The 17,953-nt window shown below is 30.7% G+C and overlaps 1 protein-coding gene across 16 annotated transcripts in view; it reads left to right on the plus strand.

Annotated features, from left to right (window-relative positions):
• LOC143245023 (E3 ubiquitin-protein ligase LRSAM1-like) overlaps positions 1-17,953 on the plus strand; it is a 161,205-nt gene that overhangs the window by 70,325 nt on the left and 72,927 nt on the right. For 9 of the 16 annotated variants that reach the window (XM_076490782.1, XM_076490783.1, XM_076490794.1 and 6 more), the window contains 3 exons: positions 957-1,004; positions 3,598-3,722; positions 7,556-7,585. In XM_076490782.1, the coding sequence (XP_076346897.1) occupies positions 957-1,004; positions 3,598-3,722; positions 7,556-7,585 (203 nt within the window). The remainder of the gene's footprint in view (positions 1-956; positions 1,005-3,597; positions 3,723-7,555; positions 7,586-17,953) is intronic. The other 7 variants (XM_076490787.1, XM_076490789.1, XM_076490788.1 and 4 more) reach the window with 1 other exon arrangement.

A 17,953-nucleotide genomic window follows, 5' to 3' on the forward strand; every position in this document is an offset into this window, starting at 1 on the left:
GAGAACACAAGATAGTAACATGGAAAAGTATACGATGTTCTATAACTATTATAATTTAACTGGCTTTTTAACTAAGGTATAAAAAGATTTAAAATAACTCTTGTCTGGCAGATGTGAACTTGACTATAGACACCTTAAATCTATAGACAAAATGGATAACTGGTAAACTACAATAATGTAATAGCAAATGCCAAAGAGAATTATGGGTAATTTGGTAAAGAGACAGTGCGATAGTAGTGTGTTTAATTTTCTATTTCATATCTTCTTAAACAAAAAAAAAGTAGATAGGACATTTACAATCAGGCACTGTCTTAATAATGTATGTTTATAATAACTATAAATATTTGATTTATATTAAACTCTACACTAAATGACCGAAATCCTTTTATAAAAGAGCAGCGTCTTCTTCGCTGCTAACAACACCCAATCCATTACTTTAATATAATCAATGAATTTAAGTGCTTTATTGACCATTCCTTCATCTATGTCATTGATGTAGATCAAAAAGATACTGAGACCTGAGTCACACCACTTGTGATATTAAGCCAGCTTGACTGAACTTCATTTATAATGACTCTCTGCTTTCTTCCTCCTCAGTGTGGATTCCTGTACATGGTGAGGGGATTTCCCAGGAAGGTTCTGTTCTTTCAGTTTACTCCATCTGGGATCTAAACATCCACCCTCATGTTTACCGTGCATGGTGACCCATAAAGGGGAGGAGAGATCCTGGTGGTTGAGAGGTTCAACCATAACACACCACTTTGGCCTTGATTTCCTGTAGACGGGCAGCCTTGGGGTGGCCCCCCTTGGGTCAGTCAGCTACTCCACGTGGGCTAGGGTCAACCAAGTACCAATGTTGGATGTTTAGTGTCATTATTAATACATGTATAGTGCTTGGCAATAAAGAAAACTTAAAATGACAAAAATATACATGTCAATTTTTTTTCATTTTCCAGATATCTGTGAAGGAGGTACTGAAAGCATTATGAAGTTTATATGTTCTGGTAAGAAGGAAATCAAACTTAATACCTTCTATGACACCAAATTTCATAACATAAAAATACCCAGAATTTAACCTGTATAGATTATTTTTTGCTGGTTTTTTTATATTATACAGTTTTAAATAATTATTGGTACCACAGTAACAGTCCTTAAACTAGTGGATGTAGTATAAAATGCTGTTCAAATCTAAATTTATGTTTATTAGATTTTATCTTTGTTTGATGTTAAAATGCCCTAATGTTTAAGAATAAAATTTAGAAAAATCAATGAAGAGGTGAGTTATGGTATGAGTTATAGTTATGATATTTCATCACTGAAAAGAAGAAGATTGGATCATTACTGTTCTGGAATATCTATATTATTTATAGGCTCATAATATATTATATCAAATTTTGTTTACAAATCTGAATATACTAAATACATGTTCATGGCTTTCATTTAACTCTGGCAACACAGGTCTTTGTATGGTCACAGGTCAAGGCTATGTCATCATGTTTGTAGATTCACATTTTAAATTTTATTGAATTTGTATGTTATGAATGTATATTAGTAAGTTTGGTATCAAATTCTAGATTATAATTCAAGTTTTAGTGTTATACATTAATTTCTTAAAAGTAAATATTAAAAAAAAATCCTGAATACTGATTTTTGTGTGTCACATGGTATGTTGAATGAAAAATTGGTTTATACTAGTTATTTGTCATGTTCAAATACAAGTCTCTAGTTTCTTTTTAATTAGACACTCAAATTACCAATATTGTCAAGGTAGAATATAAGATAACAACCTCCTGTATATATAGATTTTAATATATTTATTGAATCAATGAAGGTGGCCCCACATGCCTCTTTCATTTTTGAAAATACACGTTTACGATTACCTACTTTACCCAGTGACATGTATAACTGATCAAGATCTAAGAATATACCTCTAGTGGTTTTCTGAACCTTTGTGAAGTATTTGCATGGGAGTGCTTTCATATTTGACTACAAGAGACAATGAAAACATTAGCGAACTCTAAAAATCATTTTTTAGACCCAAATACATCTTAGTTATAAAGTTTGATAACTTATAGTGGAATTTTGTGGTATTTATAGTGCAATTTATATTTTTTCTCTTTTTTCAAAATACATATGTAAAATTAGATAAAATATTTTGTTTCACATTTTACGTGTATGAAATTTAGTTAGGCTTAGCAGCTTAAAGCAAGCACCAAATGAATACAAATTTCATTACTAGAAGAGATGATTTTTTTCTGTATTTCTTTCTTTACTGTTCTGTTTTTTAAGAAAAATAACTTAAGAACTTATTTATAAATAGTAATAATGCATACACTTACATAGATATATATATATATATATAAAGTATGTGACTGTATTTTAAAACATACTTGTCTATTAGAACACAGCCAAGACAGGTCTCTTTATGAAGGCCATTATATATTCATAAATATGGTGATGTGAGTGCAACTTCCATAATGTCATTCAAGCATAAATGAAAGATCAGTAAAATAAAAATAATAAGTATATGTAGATGTATAATGTTATGAGATTTAAACTATTTAGACTAAAGATTTGTGTTGTTATAATTTGTACTCATTCTAGAAATAAAGAAAGCATAATTTGTATCTAGTTCCTAATTTTTTATAGTGGTTACAAGGTCGGTGAAATTGAATAAATCTCAACAATGATACAGCAGTGAAAATAACAGATTAAAAAAAACCTTGATAATTATTAGGAGGTTATGAAAATTTTGCTTGTGAAACTCAAAACTTTTCTGGTGCTTTAAAGTACTGTTAATCTTAAAATGAAAATTACTTTCTATAAAAAAATGCATTAGGTAAACTTTACTTGAAAAATCATAAAATTTGATATAAAAATATAAAATAATCTGAAATGTGCAAAATGTCACTGTGTTAAAAGTTATAGCATAAAAACCATAACAAGCATTAAATGATTACAAGGTCAGTTCATAAGATTTAGCTCATAGTAAGAGTTAAGCTTAGGTTTTGCATACAAATACTAATATCAAAAATGTTGTGCATTATATAACAAGAAAGTGAAGACAATACACTTGCTTTACCAGACTATGCACTTTTACATGTGTAGTTTCTGCTTTTTTAAGTCTTATTAGAATTATGAATTGCCCCTTTTTCATAATGTCAGTTTCTGTATCCCTGTGAGATATATGTAGCTTCTTATTTTGCTTGTGTTGGTGCATTAAAGTTTCTTTGCTTCAGAAATGTTTATGCTGTACTCTAAAATGTATATGGTACGAATGATAAATGTACTATTTTAGTTTTTGTATTATATTTTCTTTTGCATATTTATTGTATTTACTTTTTCATCCAGTAAATCGGCTGAAAAAATTATCCATTGTTTTCTCATTCCTACCTTTAGCATCAACCTATTAACTGGATATAATTATAAGTTCTATGAACTATAAATTTAATTTTTCATTTTTATTTTTATTATATTTTGGAATATCTTTATAATTATCACCTATAAAAATTGTATAGTACTTTTAGGTTATATTTGCTTTGAGTCATTAAGTGTAATAAAATTTCTTTCACTCAATGAACATTTTCTCTTCTCTAGAAAATGGAGCAGAGTATGTTCCTCCTTACCAACTGAAGACTGACATCTGTGGTGTATGTAAAGAAGGTGAAAAGTGTGCCTGTACTCAAAACTACAAACTCTCATGGTCTGAGAGTGACTTTCCTGTAAATTATTATTTTTAATCAATGTTCATTAACTTATATATTTTAAAATTATATATTCCATTTTATTCTGGTAAGAATTAATATTGGTTTGAAAATGTGTAAAAGTGTCAAACCTTAAAAATAATGAACTGGAGTAATGTCAAACCTAGTTCAGTTGAAAAGTAAATTAATGGTAAAATAAATCATAATTTTCTAATGATGCAAGTAGCATATACATGTATATATTTTTAAAATCTGTTTTTTGTTGTTTTTTTTTTGCCTTCTCAAGCTTAATCTTTCAACTGTTCCTTTACTGGATAATTCAGAGAGGTTCCAAGTAGTTTGGTTTAAAACATAATGATATTTACATAATAAACCTGTTACTGCATGTACTTGTTTCATTGTTTTACACTCATTAGCTACTTGAAGTAACTTTACAAAAAAGATAACATATCATTTCTCTTATTTACTTTATAATTGGGAATTAGAAACAAACTTTAATTAATACATAAAACTGTTTACAAAATAAATTGTGAAGTAGTTGAAATGAGATTTCTGTGATGAAAGTTAATGTGTAGCTGGGATTGATTTTGTTGAAGGGGTTTAGATATATATGAAATTCATCTACTTTCCAATATGATTGGGCAAATAACTTTGTTTTTCTTGAACAATAAAATTTGTGTTCAGTGGTGCTACATCACTTTTGAAATATTTGCATAATTAAACTTTCTAACTCCTGTGACTACTTTAGCTTTGTATTTATGTATATACTTTTAAAAAGTACATTGTATACTTCATACATTAACTTGATATAACTGTATTTTGTTGTTGTTTTTTTTTATACTGCATTAGTGTCCTAGTGTGGTGTTAGTTATTAATGTAGTGATCACATCATTGTTCTTTCTTCAGTTTAAAACATGTTTTAATATAATTTGTTTCTTTCAATCTAAATAATGTCTTGTTCATAGATGATAATTTGCTTCTTTACGTTATTTTCAGTACACAACAGTTGATACATTTTGTTTATAGTATTGTGTTCCAACTATCTAATGTATGATTTTAACAGTTGCAAGTATTAATTACATTACCTCTTACATAGTAGATAAGCTTATATTGTATCTTTCTAACTATTGCTTAAAACAGATGTTGCATAGATGTGGAATTTCTGCTGTTTATGCTTTTAAAACACATAGTACTATTAGTTTTGGTTTAATATGGAAGACTTATCAGTAATGTGGCTCTAAAGCCTAGATTAGTCTTGAAATCTTCATTATATTTTATGTTTATGTTAAAATTATAAAGCTACATTAAATACAGTTGTAATAATCTCCTTTTATTTTTCCACATCTGTTTTAAATCCAGGACCACTTTCATGAGAAGGAAGTGCTTTACCAACAAAGCTAAAATTTTAAACAACTGGCAGCTTCTTCTAAGGTGCTTTTTTTAAAAAAAAACTCAGACTACCATATTCTACCCATCTCACATTGAAAGCTCGTCTTTAAGGCTTAGGCCATAGTTGTCAAATGCCACAAATTCAATTGGACAGCAGTTTTCTTTGTTGAAATTTTAACTTTAGTATCTCCACTGTACAAATTTTAAACCTAGTTCTTGTAACACCCGAGATGAGTACTCTACCAAATGAGCTAAATGGTTAAGTCATAAGCAGTGGTTGATAAAATACTTTTTAATAACTCAAACTATTATACAGGCTTTTGCTAGCTGTAGGTATGATCAATGCACAAGTCTAAAACAACAGTATGTGATCTGGCTTTTGAAATGAACTTTCTAAATTTGTAATTAGCAGAAGGTTATATGAAATATTTACATGGATGCAATCAGACCTTTTATATTTATCACTGCATTTCCCTATATAATAAACAGTAAAAATAGAATGTTGTGGCTTGAGAAAACAAAAATTAATCTTGTTATTTCACATAAAGGTTTTAAGAGTTTTGTGATACATATGAATGAATTACATCTTATTTCTAAATTTTCTGCATTTTGGAAATATATGTTAAAATGTTAGTATTTATTGCTCTATTTTATGAAACTTCTATTTTTGAAATATTTAGTTAGGTTATTCCAATTTTTTAATAAGACTTTCCTCATATTTTGCTCATTTACTTTATTAAGAAAAAAAAAGTGTGATTTTAATAATAAAAATATACAGCTTAAGATTAAAAGAAATTCACTTTTTAAACTTTACCTTACATGAAAATTGTGGTCTCATTATTTAACTGTAATAGTTTTCATATTGATTATCAAATTTGATTTTATAAGTAGGTTTAGAATAATTAAACTTTGTCTTTTATAGCATAATTGTACAATTATTTCATTACAGTATTAATAGTACTAATAAGGTGTTCAAAATAAGTGGTTTCTGGCTGCTAAAAACAGCCAGAATTATCACCATAACTCAAATGCACTACAAAGTTGTCTGTATGACAAACTTTGTCTTGGTCTGATCCTGTAGCAGTCAAGACACGTAGCTCATATTGGCACATTAAGAGCACTAAACAAGTTACAGTAGTAAGGTAGTATGTCTACACACACGCACAGTGTTTACCAACAAGAGTGTTTGTTATAACATCTTTAAACCTGTCACATTTCACAATCAATAATAGATTCCCACACAAAAGATTTTGATAATGCAACATTCATTTATGCCATTTATATTTTGCACATTTTGATACATTAAACTTGGTTGTTTTGTTCTTGGTGTAATTTTGGATCTGAAATAGCTAAACAGTGACCACTTTTCACTTTAACGTTGTGTCAAAGATAAGTTGTTAAGACAAAATAGTGATGAAGTCTTTGGAAAGAGTGGGAGATAACAAATATGACTTAAACAATTATCGAAGAATGTTCCAAAGTTCTTGCCAAAGTGGCTGTTCATGGGTGGAGTATGATGGAGTGAAAGGGGTTATGCTCCAATTGTGAAATATAAAATTACTTGATAAAATCATGATTTTTTATCACATAACAAGCTTTCTAGTATATTTGATCAGGGACAATGTGACACCAGTTTGGAAACTTTTATTAGTCAACTAACTTTTTTATTGAAGTATGGATAACTGTAGTTTATTGGGACAATCATAACTGACCCAAGGGTTGTCTAGCTATAACAACCCTGTCTGTAAGTCTTATTTTGAACACTGTGGTAGGTTTGAGAACTTTAATGGATTGCAGTTTGATTGGATTGAGTGAAAAGGGGGTTAAAATTTCAACTTATATTCTGAAGCCTTAGTTTTTATTTGTTTATATTGTGATTTCTAAAGTACCTCTGCTGCAATGGTGGAAATTTATGTGGAGTAGCCATAGTGGATTGACATAGTAAGAAAGTCAAAATATTGATCCCTTTACATTCAACAGGTGGTTGCAGTTCTTTAATCTACTGTGTAAATTCTGCCTAAAGTTCCATTAAAACATTAAGAGGATTGATAATGAAATTTCTCTAACAATCTATCAGTTACATTGTAGAACCTTTATTGATATATTATCTCTTGCACTTGATTTTGCATATGTAATGCAACTTCTCATGCTGTAGTGACTTTGTTGTAAATTTAGATGTGTTGCCTGATAAGGTGTAACAGAGGTAAGATAATTATGTAGTAAAAATTTTCTGATGTAAATTCACAAACTGTATGTTTAATTTATTTTAGACAGCTTTGTTGATATAAATTTATACTTTTGCTTATATAAGGCTTATTTTCCATACTGTAGTAACATTGTTGGAAATGCATATGTGTTACAAGGCAATGGTGCATGGAATTGCTTTACTACACTTTCTCAGTTTTCAGTAGATGGATGTTGCTGGCAGGATGGTTGACATAGTATGTTGTTTCTTCCTACAGGACAGTTATCACCAGTATGAGAAAAAGAAGGCATGTACCCAGTTAAAGTTTGGGTTCATTCTATCTTTTATTTTTGTTTGGTTTTGTATTTTTAATTAAATGTAACTGCATGTCAACAATGATAAGCTATGCATGTCTTAATGCCAAATAAAGTTTGAACCTCTCTCATGTTCAGAAATACTTTAGTATGTTGTAAGATACATAGCTCACATAAGATAAACATGTTTGTATCATAGTAAGTTTTACACTAGGATGTTTATTTACTGGTTTTAAGGAAATAGCAGATAATACATATGTAATTTCTGTTACCAAAATAATATACAAAGCCAACAATCATATGTTGATAAATACTGAAAACACAGTTGTTTAAAGGCCTTTTTAGTCAAATAAGCAGATAATTATGTGGTAAAGAAACTTTCTATAATGAGTTTTTATACTTGCTTTGTTTACAAAAATTGAGTGTGTACTTACTGATACATTTGATTATATTAAAGATAATTTTGTAAGTATTTCATTAATGGAAGTTTAGTCAGGAAATTTGCCAATGCAAAAATAGGTTAATTAAAAAAAGAAAACAATCATACTATATGAACATGTAATAAATCAAACATCTTATAAAGCAATCAAAGTACAAACCATTGATTTGGACACAGATTCTATTTTCAGAAGCATGTATGTGTTTGTGAAACATGATAAAAACTATTAAAGTATCACACAGAACTTTCTTCATCATTCCACATACTTTGGAAATTGTAATCATATATTCTATATTTCTTTTAATATTTTATTGATAATGCTTTTAATGTTAACCTACTTTGGGCTGGTGAACACTTGTCATTATCCAAAAAACTTAAGTGTAACTGATTTAACTGTCATTTTGTCATTATGTAACATTAACTTTTTTGCAATGGCATGTCAATATTTTTCATGTCTTGCATTAAAAAGTTAATTAAAATAACTTTTTGTTTGTTATACCAATTAGTATGACATAAAATATTAGCTAATAATCCACATTTTAATATTATATAAGTTTTAAGTTCTTAGTTTTATAAGGCAATATTAAAAACAAATTGTGAATTTCCCCTAATGTGAGAAATGTGCATCTGTAATTTATTCACCACCCCTCAAGTAAGTTCAAAATTAAATGCAAGTTGCTCATTATTCGTTTGTCATTGCTCATAACAAAACAATTTTTATAACCATCAATATTGTTTGGTTACAGAGCCATCAAATAGAAAATCAGACCCTTCTGCCGTATCCATCTGTCACATCCTCTCTTTCAGAATTTGTTATTAGTCCACTCTTATGTTTAATATTATGTTATATGTTACCAATATAAAGCTAAGGTTTCATCTTTCAAATGATGTATTACATTACATTATTTCCTGAACAGAGTTCTCATTATTTGATTATAACTACCATTTTTATAAAAAAAAAGAAGTTAATTATCACCTACTGTTGGTAGAAGTAAAAGAAAGAGAAGACCCATCTAAGTATCTTATTTTTTATTATTAATGTATGTAAAAATAGTAATCTCTGTATATTAGCTAGATTAGGTAAGATAAGTAATAATAAAAGAGTGTTTCAAGAGGCACACTTGCAAGAAGCTCAAAGTAGTTTGTGATAATTATGATTCAGTAGAGTAACATAAGCTTCATGTTTTTGAAGTGAGTTCAAAGGGCATTAAAACAATAAAATTTGATTATAAATAAATGCATACTGTTACAAGCTTACAACTACTTAGAATAAACAAATGTAGTTTCATGCTACAATTTGAAGTTATTCTAGAGAAAAAAAGTTAATATAGATTTATTTCAATTTTTTTTATGGTTTTAACATTGGTCAAATTGACCGTCTTATGTAGAATTAATGTTGGAGAAAATAACAGATAAATTTAAAATTTTAGAGTAAACAAATATCTGAAATGTATTTAAGAGGTTTTATAGATTACACAAATGAAATTTGAGACTTTTTTTAGATGAATAGAAGTATTTTAATCTCAACATAAAAAATGACTTTGCACACAGATTAATAAAAGACTTGATATATTTATGGAGAATTTTTTTTTAGTTTGTTAAAAGTAGTTAACTAAAAATGCAATTTTTTTACAAGAAACACATGAGGTGTACTTGAAGTGTGCAAAAGTTTGTAAAGATATACATACTGTATTAAAAGCTAGTAATATCAAAACTATTTTGACTTTAAATCACTACTAAATAGCCATGCATTTGGCCAATTTGACCCAACCTGTGTACAGAGAGTTAATGTAATTTTCATTGAAAAATGAGAAACAGTATCTTTGTGCAACTTTTAAGAGCCTTGTCTGTAAACAATATATTTACTAATTTTTTTTAGTTTTATTTTCACCACCCTCTGATGACAGCAGATGATGTAATGATCAGTAATGAAATTCAGCTTTCAAAATGGCTACATGCAAAGCTTATATACTGCTGGATAGAGCAGATTATAAAGTATTAACATCTGTGTACAATGAATAAAGTGTTGCTAGAATTAATTTGTGCTGTTACAGGAAAATGGCAAGACCTAACTCAAGCAGAATAAGACTAATGAAATATAGTGTTAAGTTCAAATTTCTTAGGAACAAGACACAAATCTTAGAATATTTTCACAGTTTCTTTAGGTGGTCTTCTTCATTCTTGAAATTGTTTTCATGTAAAATGTAACTTGTTTAAGAGTTACAAAAATGGTTTTATGAGAAGCTATCAACAAAATGTTCATGTGGCTGAAATATGACTATAATCCTTACATACTGAATATTATTGTTAAATTTATCCTTTTCAGAGTACACACACAAATGAAATAACTCATAGTTTATTGGGAGTAAAGTATATTTGTTAGATATTAACTGATATTGATCAAGAACATTGTAAATAAGATATTTTTACCTAGTTTGGCTTATTGCTATTTTCAAAGGTTAGGCTTCAAGGCCCAAGTAAATCTTTGTCCGTTTCCGCAGTGCTTCATATGATTTGAAATTGATGATGACTACTGCAATTGGTAGAATTAAATATCATTAATATTAGTATGTTAACTCTCCATATGGGAATGGTTGATGTGACAAATCTTATAATTACAAAGTAACTATCAAAATTACTGCACTATAACTTTTAATATATTCTGCATCATTACAGAATTTGAAATACTTACAGTAAACATTAAGAAAACACAAAAACTCATTTTTTTTTAATGGAATCAGAGTGTGAACGCTTACTACAAAGTGATTTTAATGTTAACATTAAAAATAATTCATTTTCCCTGAATACTTTAGTACTTAAAGTCTAAAAACTCCTAAATAATTATAAAGTTTTTTGTTTTTCTTTAAAGTAAAACTTTATATTGTACCTATTATTTTCTTTACCATAGCTGTTTATGGACTCTTAATTTGACCAATATTGTAACCACAAATTAAATTACTCTCTTTTTTTTCATTCAGAAATGACTGGCAATTGTAACAGAAAACTTCGATTGTTTATTCTAAATTACTTAAGGCCCAAAATAGTCCGCATGTATGTATACTTAATTTTATCATTTTACATGTAAAAGTATTAGCCCCTTGTGACAGGAAAAGTTAAAATTAATCTGTCAATTTAAATTATTTCATGTACATTAAAAAAAATAATTGTTTTGCACCCTTGGCTTTACTCAGAACTAGAGTTCTGAGATACTTCTACTATCCACCACAAAAAGTAATTGATAAGCATTTCAGTCATGCTAAAAGACAGTTAACAATGACGTGGTAAATCTACATTTTCAAAATATACCTTCTCTTCTACTTAAAGCTATTACTCAGCTGTTTTGGACCAGCATGTCCAGGTGGTTAAGGCACTCAACTTGTAATATGAGGGTTGTGGGTTTAGATACCCATCACACCAAACACACTTGCCTTTTCAGCCATGGAGGCATTATAATGTGATGGTCAATCCCACTATTCATTGGTAGCCTAAGAGTACTCAAAAGAGTAGCCTAAGAGTTGGCAGTGGGAAGTTATGACCAGCTTCTTTCCCTCTTGTCTTACACTGCTAAATTAGGGTTGGCCAGCACAGATAGCTCTTGTGTAACTTTGCATGAAATTCAAAAGCAAACAAACACTCAGCTACTAAGGTTTCTTCCTTTGGCCATCTATGCATTGGTCTGATGTTTTTTCACTTGCTTCAGTCTTTTTTTATTCCACTCAGTTATTCTTGGCAATATTTATTTCATGACATTCTCCATGTACAACAGTGTGCCTTTCATTCTGGTACTTTACTTAAGTACCTCATTCATATGATACTACTTTTCTTGATAAAGCATTGATAACAGATTTTCTAGTATTCAGAGATACTTTGAACATTATCCATATTTTCTGGTTGGTTTACATAATAAGAATAAAAAAAAGTTATGATTGGCAAGCTGATTTACAGTATGAATTCCACAGTTATTATTTTTATCATGGAGGCACATCAGGTGTCATTCTTGGTTGAGACTGTCAGTGATATTCACGGTGAGATGTAGACATATATTCAGTTTTTTGGTGGTTCTCTAGAGGGCTTTGAGCCAGCAATTGAGGGAAATCTTTGACATTTTGGATAAAATTTAAATTATCTGATTTCTTTGCCTTTGTTTAGTCTATTGGCTCTTTATTTGGTGAGTTTGCATATTTGCAGTTCTGGGGTCTTGGACTCAATTCTCAATGGTAGAAATGACAGATGACCCAAGGTTGCTTTGCTCTAACACAAAATTTACCTGAAAATATGCTGTTTCACTCAATAGTGTTTAAATGACTTATCAGAAACAAAAAGGAGGCCTCTCTGGAAAAAACTGCCTTCTTTTCTTGGTCCATCAAGAGTGCAATATTTTTGGCCTTTTTCCCAGTTGCTTTTCAACTTGCACTTTACTTAAGGGCTGAAACGTCTGAAAGTCAATTTTTAGCCTTCACTCCATCCACAAATATTGTGGTCCAAGATTTACTTCTCAGTTGTATGAAGGACAATTATGCCTTATGTAACATGTCAGAACTTTAAGAGTTAGTCTACCACTGCAAGATAGAAGCATTTTATGACTTTCAAATAATGCATCTGCTTTTCAATTTTCAGGGTTCTAAGGTGGATTTTAAGATTAATCTGAGTAGATAAATGTCTTTTCATTTTCATAAGACTGTAAATCTACAGATTTAAAACTAAAATCCAACATTTTATTTTTTCCTTTATTTCACTTTGTTGGAAGACTCGGGTTCACTAAGTTCCTTGATGAGAAACTGGATTCATTGTTAGCATGCATGAAAGTTCAGTTTTTGGTTTCTAAGCTGCTTCATGTTATTGTTGGAGTCCATAACTTCATTGGCTTCAACTAGGAGTTATAGTTCTGCCCATATATATGTATTCCAAATCCTGACATCAGCATCCTCGGAACATTGGTATCCAGGATAGATTTTGTCTGTATCCGATGTTTTTGCCACTTGGACTACTTGATTACTGTATACCTCCACTGTCTGTGGGGTCTCCTAGAACTTTTGGATGTGAGGTAACATTAACCAGGGATTCAGGACCAATACAAGTTATTGAGGCAGGATTAGTTATTCAATTCCCATCTTTACCACTATTATCTATCTAACCTGTATAATTTCTGCCTTCTGCAGATCATCAGGATTTGGGACTTAGTTCTAGGACCCTCAGAGTTTGGTTGGTCTGGGGGTAGTGAGAGAGTCATACTAGTTCTTCAAAGGCTTTATTCCTGTTAGTTGTTTGGCCTATGCAGACAGGAGATTAATTTTCAGTTATTTATATTTATCACCTATGTCAATGCCTAGATTCTTGAAGATTCATGAGATTTTCATTCCTCAGTCTAAGTTTAAATTTTTAGTGGGATTGTAGGTGTTCAGGTTTGTTGTAGTTGGTTCCTATTTGCACATTGCCATTGTGGTAGAGTCCCACCATTATTGATATTTGTTAAGCACAAGGGTAATGTACTGCAGTTGTGTGTTTTTACTTTCAGACCCGCATCAGCTTCACAAGGATTCTGCTGTGTCATTTGAGTTTTTTTTATCACCTCCATTTTTTCACACTGTACATAATCCATTACATGGATGACTGGTTACTGTTGACACCATTTTATCAATTGTCAGAACGTATTTTTTTTAATTTAAAAAACTTAGTTTACCTATTACATTGTTCCTCGGGACTCCCCAACACACATTACACTCCCCAGATTCTACTAGTGGAGCTAGAGAGTTCTTACTGCACCTGGTTTCTAGTCACTGGAGTATTAGAAAGAAGCATTTCTGCCAGTGTTAGAGTGAATTCTTTCACTCTTGAAGAATATCCATTATTTATTGTAGAATATCCTGCTTGTTGAAATAAAATTTGGCATCAACATTATTCATGCCTGTTCTCCTGTCATTTCAAATATGAATATTAAGCTTTGCCAGTATGCACAGTTTATCAAATACAGTGTGGCCCCTATTAACAAAGACAGGCACCATGGTTTGCAATACATACAAGATTGTCTTTTGAACTGTCAAAGACGTGTCATAAACCACTCGTTGAATGCATGGCTCACATTACTTAACTGAATGATTAGCACAAGCTGCTCATGTGCATATTTTGTAAAGAATGTTTTTTAATTGTCTTACCTAATCTAACATAACATTTTATTGCTTTCATTGCCATTAATAAAAACATACGTGAAAAACAACAGATACAGTACTTACCTTTAATTTGTTTTTTGTTGTTGGTTTTTGATGAAATTTAAGCTTTTTACATTAATGGTACTAGTACCATATAAGGCAGCTTAAAATATGTTTTGAACTCCGTTACAGCTTAGTTACCAAGACAGATAAATTGTAGTGGATTTCTGTAGTATAGATGTAGTAATTTATGATTTTTTGTTCTTTCAAAATGCATATATAAAACTGTTTTGTATTACATTCTCCATGTATAAATTTTGACAAAGCTTACATTTTATGGTGAGCAAGTACATAGTTCATAAGTAGAAGATATCTTCTTTACTTCCTTTTCTGTGTTTAAAGAAAAGTAACTGAAATTTAATATTTGTAAATAGAAATAATATATATATATATACCCACACACACATTTATAATGCATGAAACAAATGTTACTGTATTTTACAAAATACTGGCCCACTACACAAGGGCATTCCTAAAGTATTTAGCACCCAGGGCAGATCCTTCCTTTGGTCCTCCCATAAATAATTTAAAAATTTAAACACATAGAAAAATATATTATGTTTGCAAGTAGATTTTTAAACAGTACAGTATTGTCATAAGCACATTGAAAATGAGAAAAGTGCAGGACATTCAAAATTCAATGAACAGATAATACTGTATTTTATTTTATACACAAATACAGGAAATCCAGTCTCAATGCACAGCCTATTCTTCAAAGGTTACTAGACAGGATTCACAGCCTCTGCTTTCAGTCATTAATTTCTGGAAATTGATCAATGACTTCATCAAAATTCACCTTCTTTACATATTCATGTTTATTTGAAAGTAAAGCCAGATTTGTCAACTTTGTCTGACTCATGGTTGAGTGAAAGTTTTTTTTTTTTATCAATTTCACTTTGGAAAAACTTCTTTCACACGAAGCAACAGACACAAATACAGTAAAAAAGAAACTCAAACACAGTGACAAGCTTGGCAGAGATTCACAAAAATCCCTTTTCCCAATAAACTCCAGAAACTGGAATGCTTGATGAAACTTTGTAGAATAGATGGCAACTGCCTGTTGTGGAGACACAAATATAGAAGACAACATTTTGAAAGTCTCTCACCTTTTGTCTTCAGGTCTACCAAAGAATTGCAATGCTGACCATTTTTCTACCTTTTCAGTGTTGATTTTGGCAGCTTCCAAATGCCTCTAAAGTCATCCAGTTTCCACACTGATATCTTCATCAGAGAATTCATCAAAAATCTGAGTCAATTTTGGAATATACTTCTGTATTTCTTCTTCTGTTGCAACAATCAAAGTGTTTGGCTGAATAACAGTGTGCAGACTGACAGAATTTGATCTTTTGCTTTAGAACAAATCTTCAGTTCGTGATGAAAGCAATCAAGGCATTCAAATATAGCTCTTTTTACTTCCTCTGGCATTGTGGGACTAGCATCCTTTGCCATCTCTCCTGGCATCCTTTTTTGGAGATTTACATTCCCTCTTCTCTTCATAAAAATATCTTTCCTCACACTTTACAGTTGCATAATAAAAGGCTTTCTCTACAGTTTTGTTGCATTGATCTTGAAGAAAGAGTTTTAGAGCTTCAAGCTTCACAAGACACTTTTCAAGGATAATTCCAACTGTTTGCAAATACTTTTTTGTGAGATTAATTTCTTCCAGGACTTCACACCAGAAAGAAAAGTAACTCAAAAAAGAGAAATCACAATACTTCAAGGGTTGAGGTAAGCTTTTCAAAATTTACCTTCACTGGGTTCATAGTGTTATAATAAGCACTCCGTGGTAAGATTGAAAAGAAGGAATAGACTCTTTAAGGTTCCAAAAAAGTCACACATAAAAGAAATGCTTTCAAATGAGTGCACTCTGCAAAGGTTCAGAGAATGACTTGCACAGGGCACAAACAAAGTCTTGGGATTAATATTTCTTATCTAAGGCTGAACACCACTATGAATCCCAGCCATAGTTGCAGCACTGTCATATCCTTAACCACAGTACAGGTTTATGTCCAGTCGTTCTCTCTCCAGATGCCTCAGGATATGTTCTGAGAGCTCCCCCTGTTAGTACAGTGGTAAGCCTATGGATTTACAATGCTAAAATTAGGGGTTCAATTCTCCTGGGGGGGTCTCAACAGATAGGTTGATGTGGTTTTGCTATAAGAAAAACACACACACTCCTCTGTGAGCTCAGCAGCAGTCTCTCTTGCAATAGGGAAAGAGCCCAAGAATGATTCCTTTACTTCAACTTTTTCACATTCAATATGGACATATCTGATCACTTCAGATATCTGATTAGTGTGGGACAGATTAGAAATGCTGTCAAAAAATTCCAAAATAATTAAGTGCAAACACAACTAAAAAAGCAGAAAACTATGAGCATTACTCACAAATAACTAGATTACTGGCAAAATTAAAATTAACAGTATATCTAGTAAATAAGAAATTTAAAAAATTATCACAACAGAAAAGCTTTAAACAAATTTTTCTCCAACTTTTCCCAACCAGTTACTCATTGAGTTATCAGATTATCGACCCAGACAAGCTGAGACAATTTATTATCAATGCCATTGCAGTAATACTAATTCAATATAGTGTGGCATAATGCTAGCATTTATAATTGATATCATTATTCATTAAGTAATAAGCATTAACAACATATTAAATCTACAATGATGCTACACTGGACGCTGTAAAATTGCTGAAACTAAGGTGACTTGATTAAGCCAATAAGTATTAGTATTAATTCAATATAGAATAGTACTGTAATTGTTTATGTAAATGTGAAATGATGTTTACTGTATTAAGCATGTTAGCATAATCACATCTTGCAGTCACATCATTGCCATGTAGTTGCATTAAAATAAACATGTAGTCATATTGCCACCACCATTGTTAGATCACCACATAGTCATCATAAAAAACTCAGTCATACACATCACCATCATTTCAGCAGTCAAGTCTAACATTTAGTGCAAAGTGTGACTTTCCTGCATCTTTTTATTGATATCCAGTAGTCACAGGGACCACCATTCATGAACATGAGTTTCTATAACATCGTGACGATGCATTTGTAAACACTTCAACATCACTATGATATCACATTGTCAAAAATGACTGGACACTAACATAAGTATTATGATATTGTTACAAACATCGGCACTTTATGCTTTATCACAATTATTTAATGAAGCATATGTCACGTAAGTGGAGTCAGTGTCAAATGAACAAGACTTGGAATGTTGGTTGCAGTCAGCTGGCTGTGCTCAAGAAACTTATGACTGAAACATCAGCAAATATTTATATTTCGATGTAATTTTTTATCATATATTTAGTTTTTCATTTGTAAGTTTTGGATTGCTAATAAAAATAAAAAAATTATTTTATAGTGGAAATTAACATTAAGTTGTTGTAATAGTTTGAACATTAAAAATGTTTTTCTTACTTTGGCCAATTTGTCATTTGGTTTGAAAACTTGTACTGATATTTCAACTCTCCTGATGGCATCCCCCTCCTGTCTGTCACTTGGGGCAGGCCACCCCTTGCATCCCCCTTAGTACACCACTACAGTAAAGCTGAAATAAGTCACTTTATAAAAGCCAGTTTTATATTATTGTATATGGAAACATGAGTGCCAGTGCTCTACATCACTGCAACTTCTGTAATTTTAGTTAGGCATGGCTAACATTAGACTAAACATTTGTAATTTTGTGTTGTAA

This window comes from Tachypleus tridentatus, chromosome 2 (assembly GCF_004210375.1).
Source record: "Tachypleus tridentatus isolate NWPU-2018 chromosome 2, ASM421037v1, whole genome shotgun sequence".
In the NCBI taxonomy this organism is placed as follows: domain Eukaryota; kingdom Metazoa; phylum Arthropoda; class Merostomata; order Xiphosura; family Limulidae; genus Tachypleus; species Tachypleus tridentatus.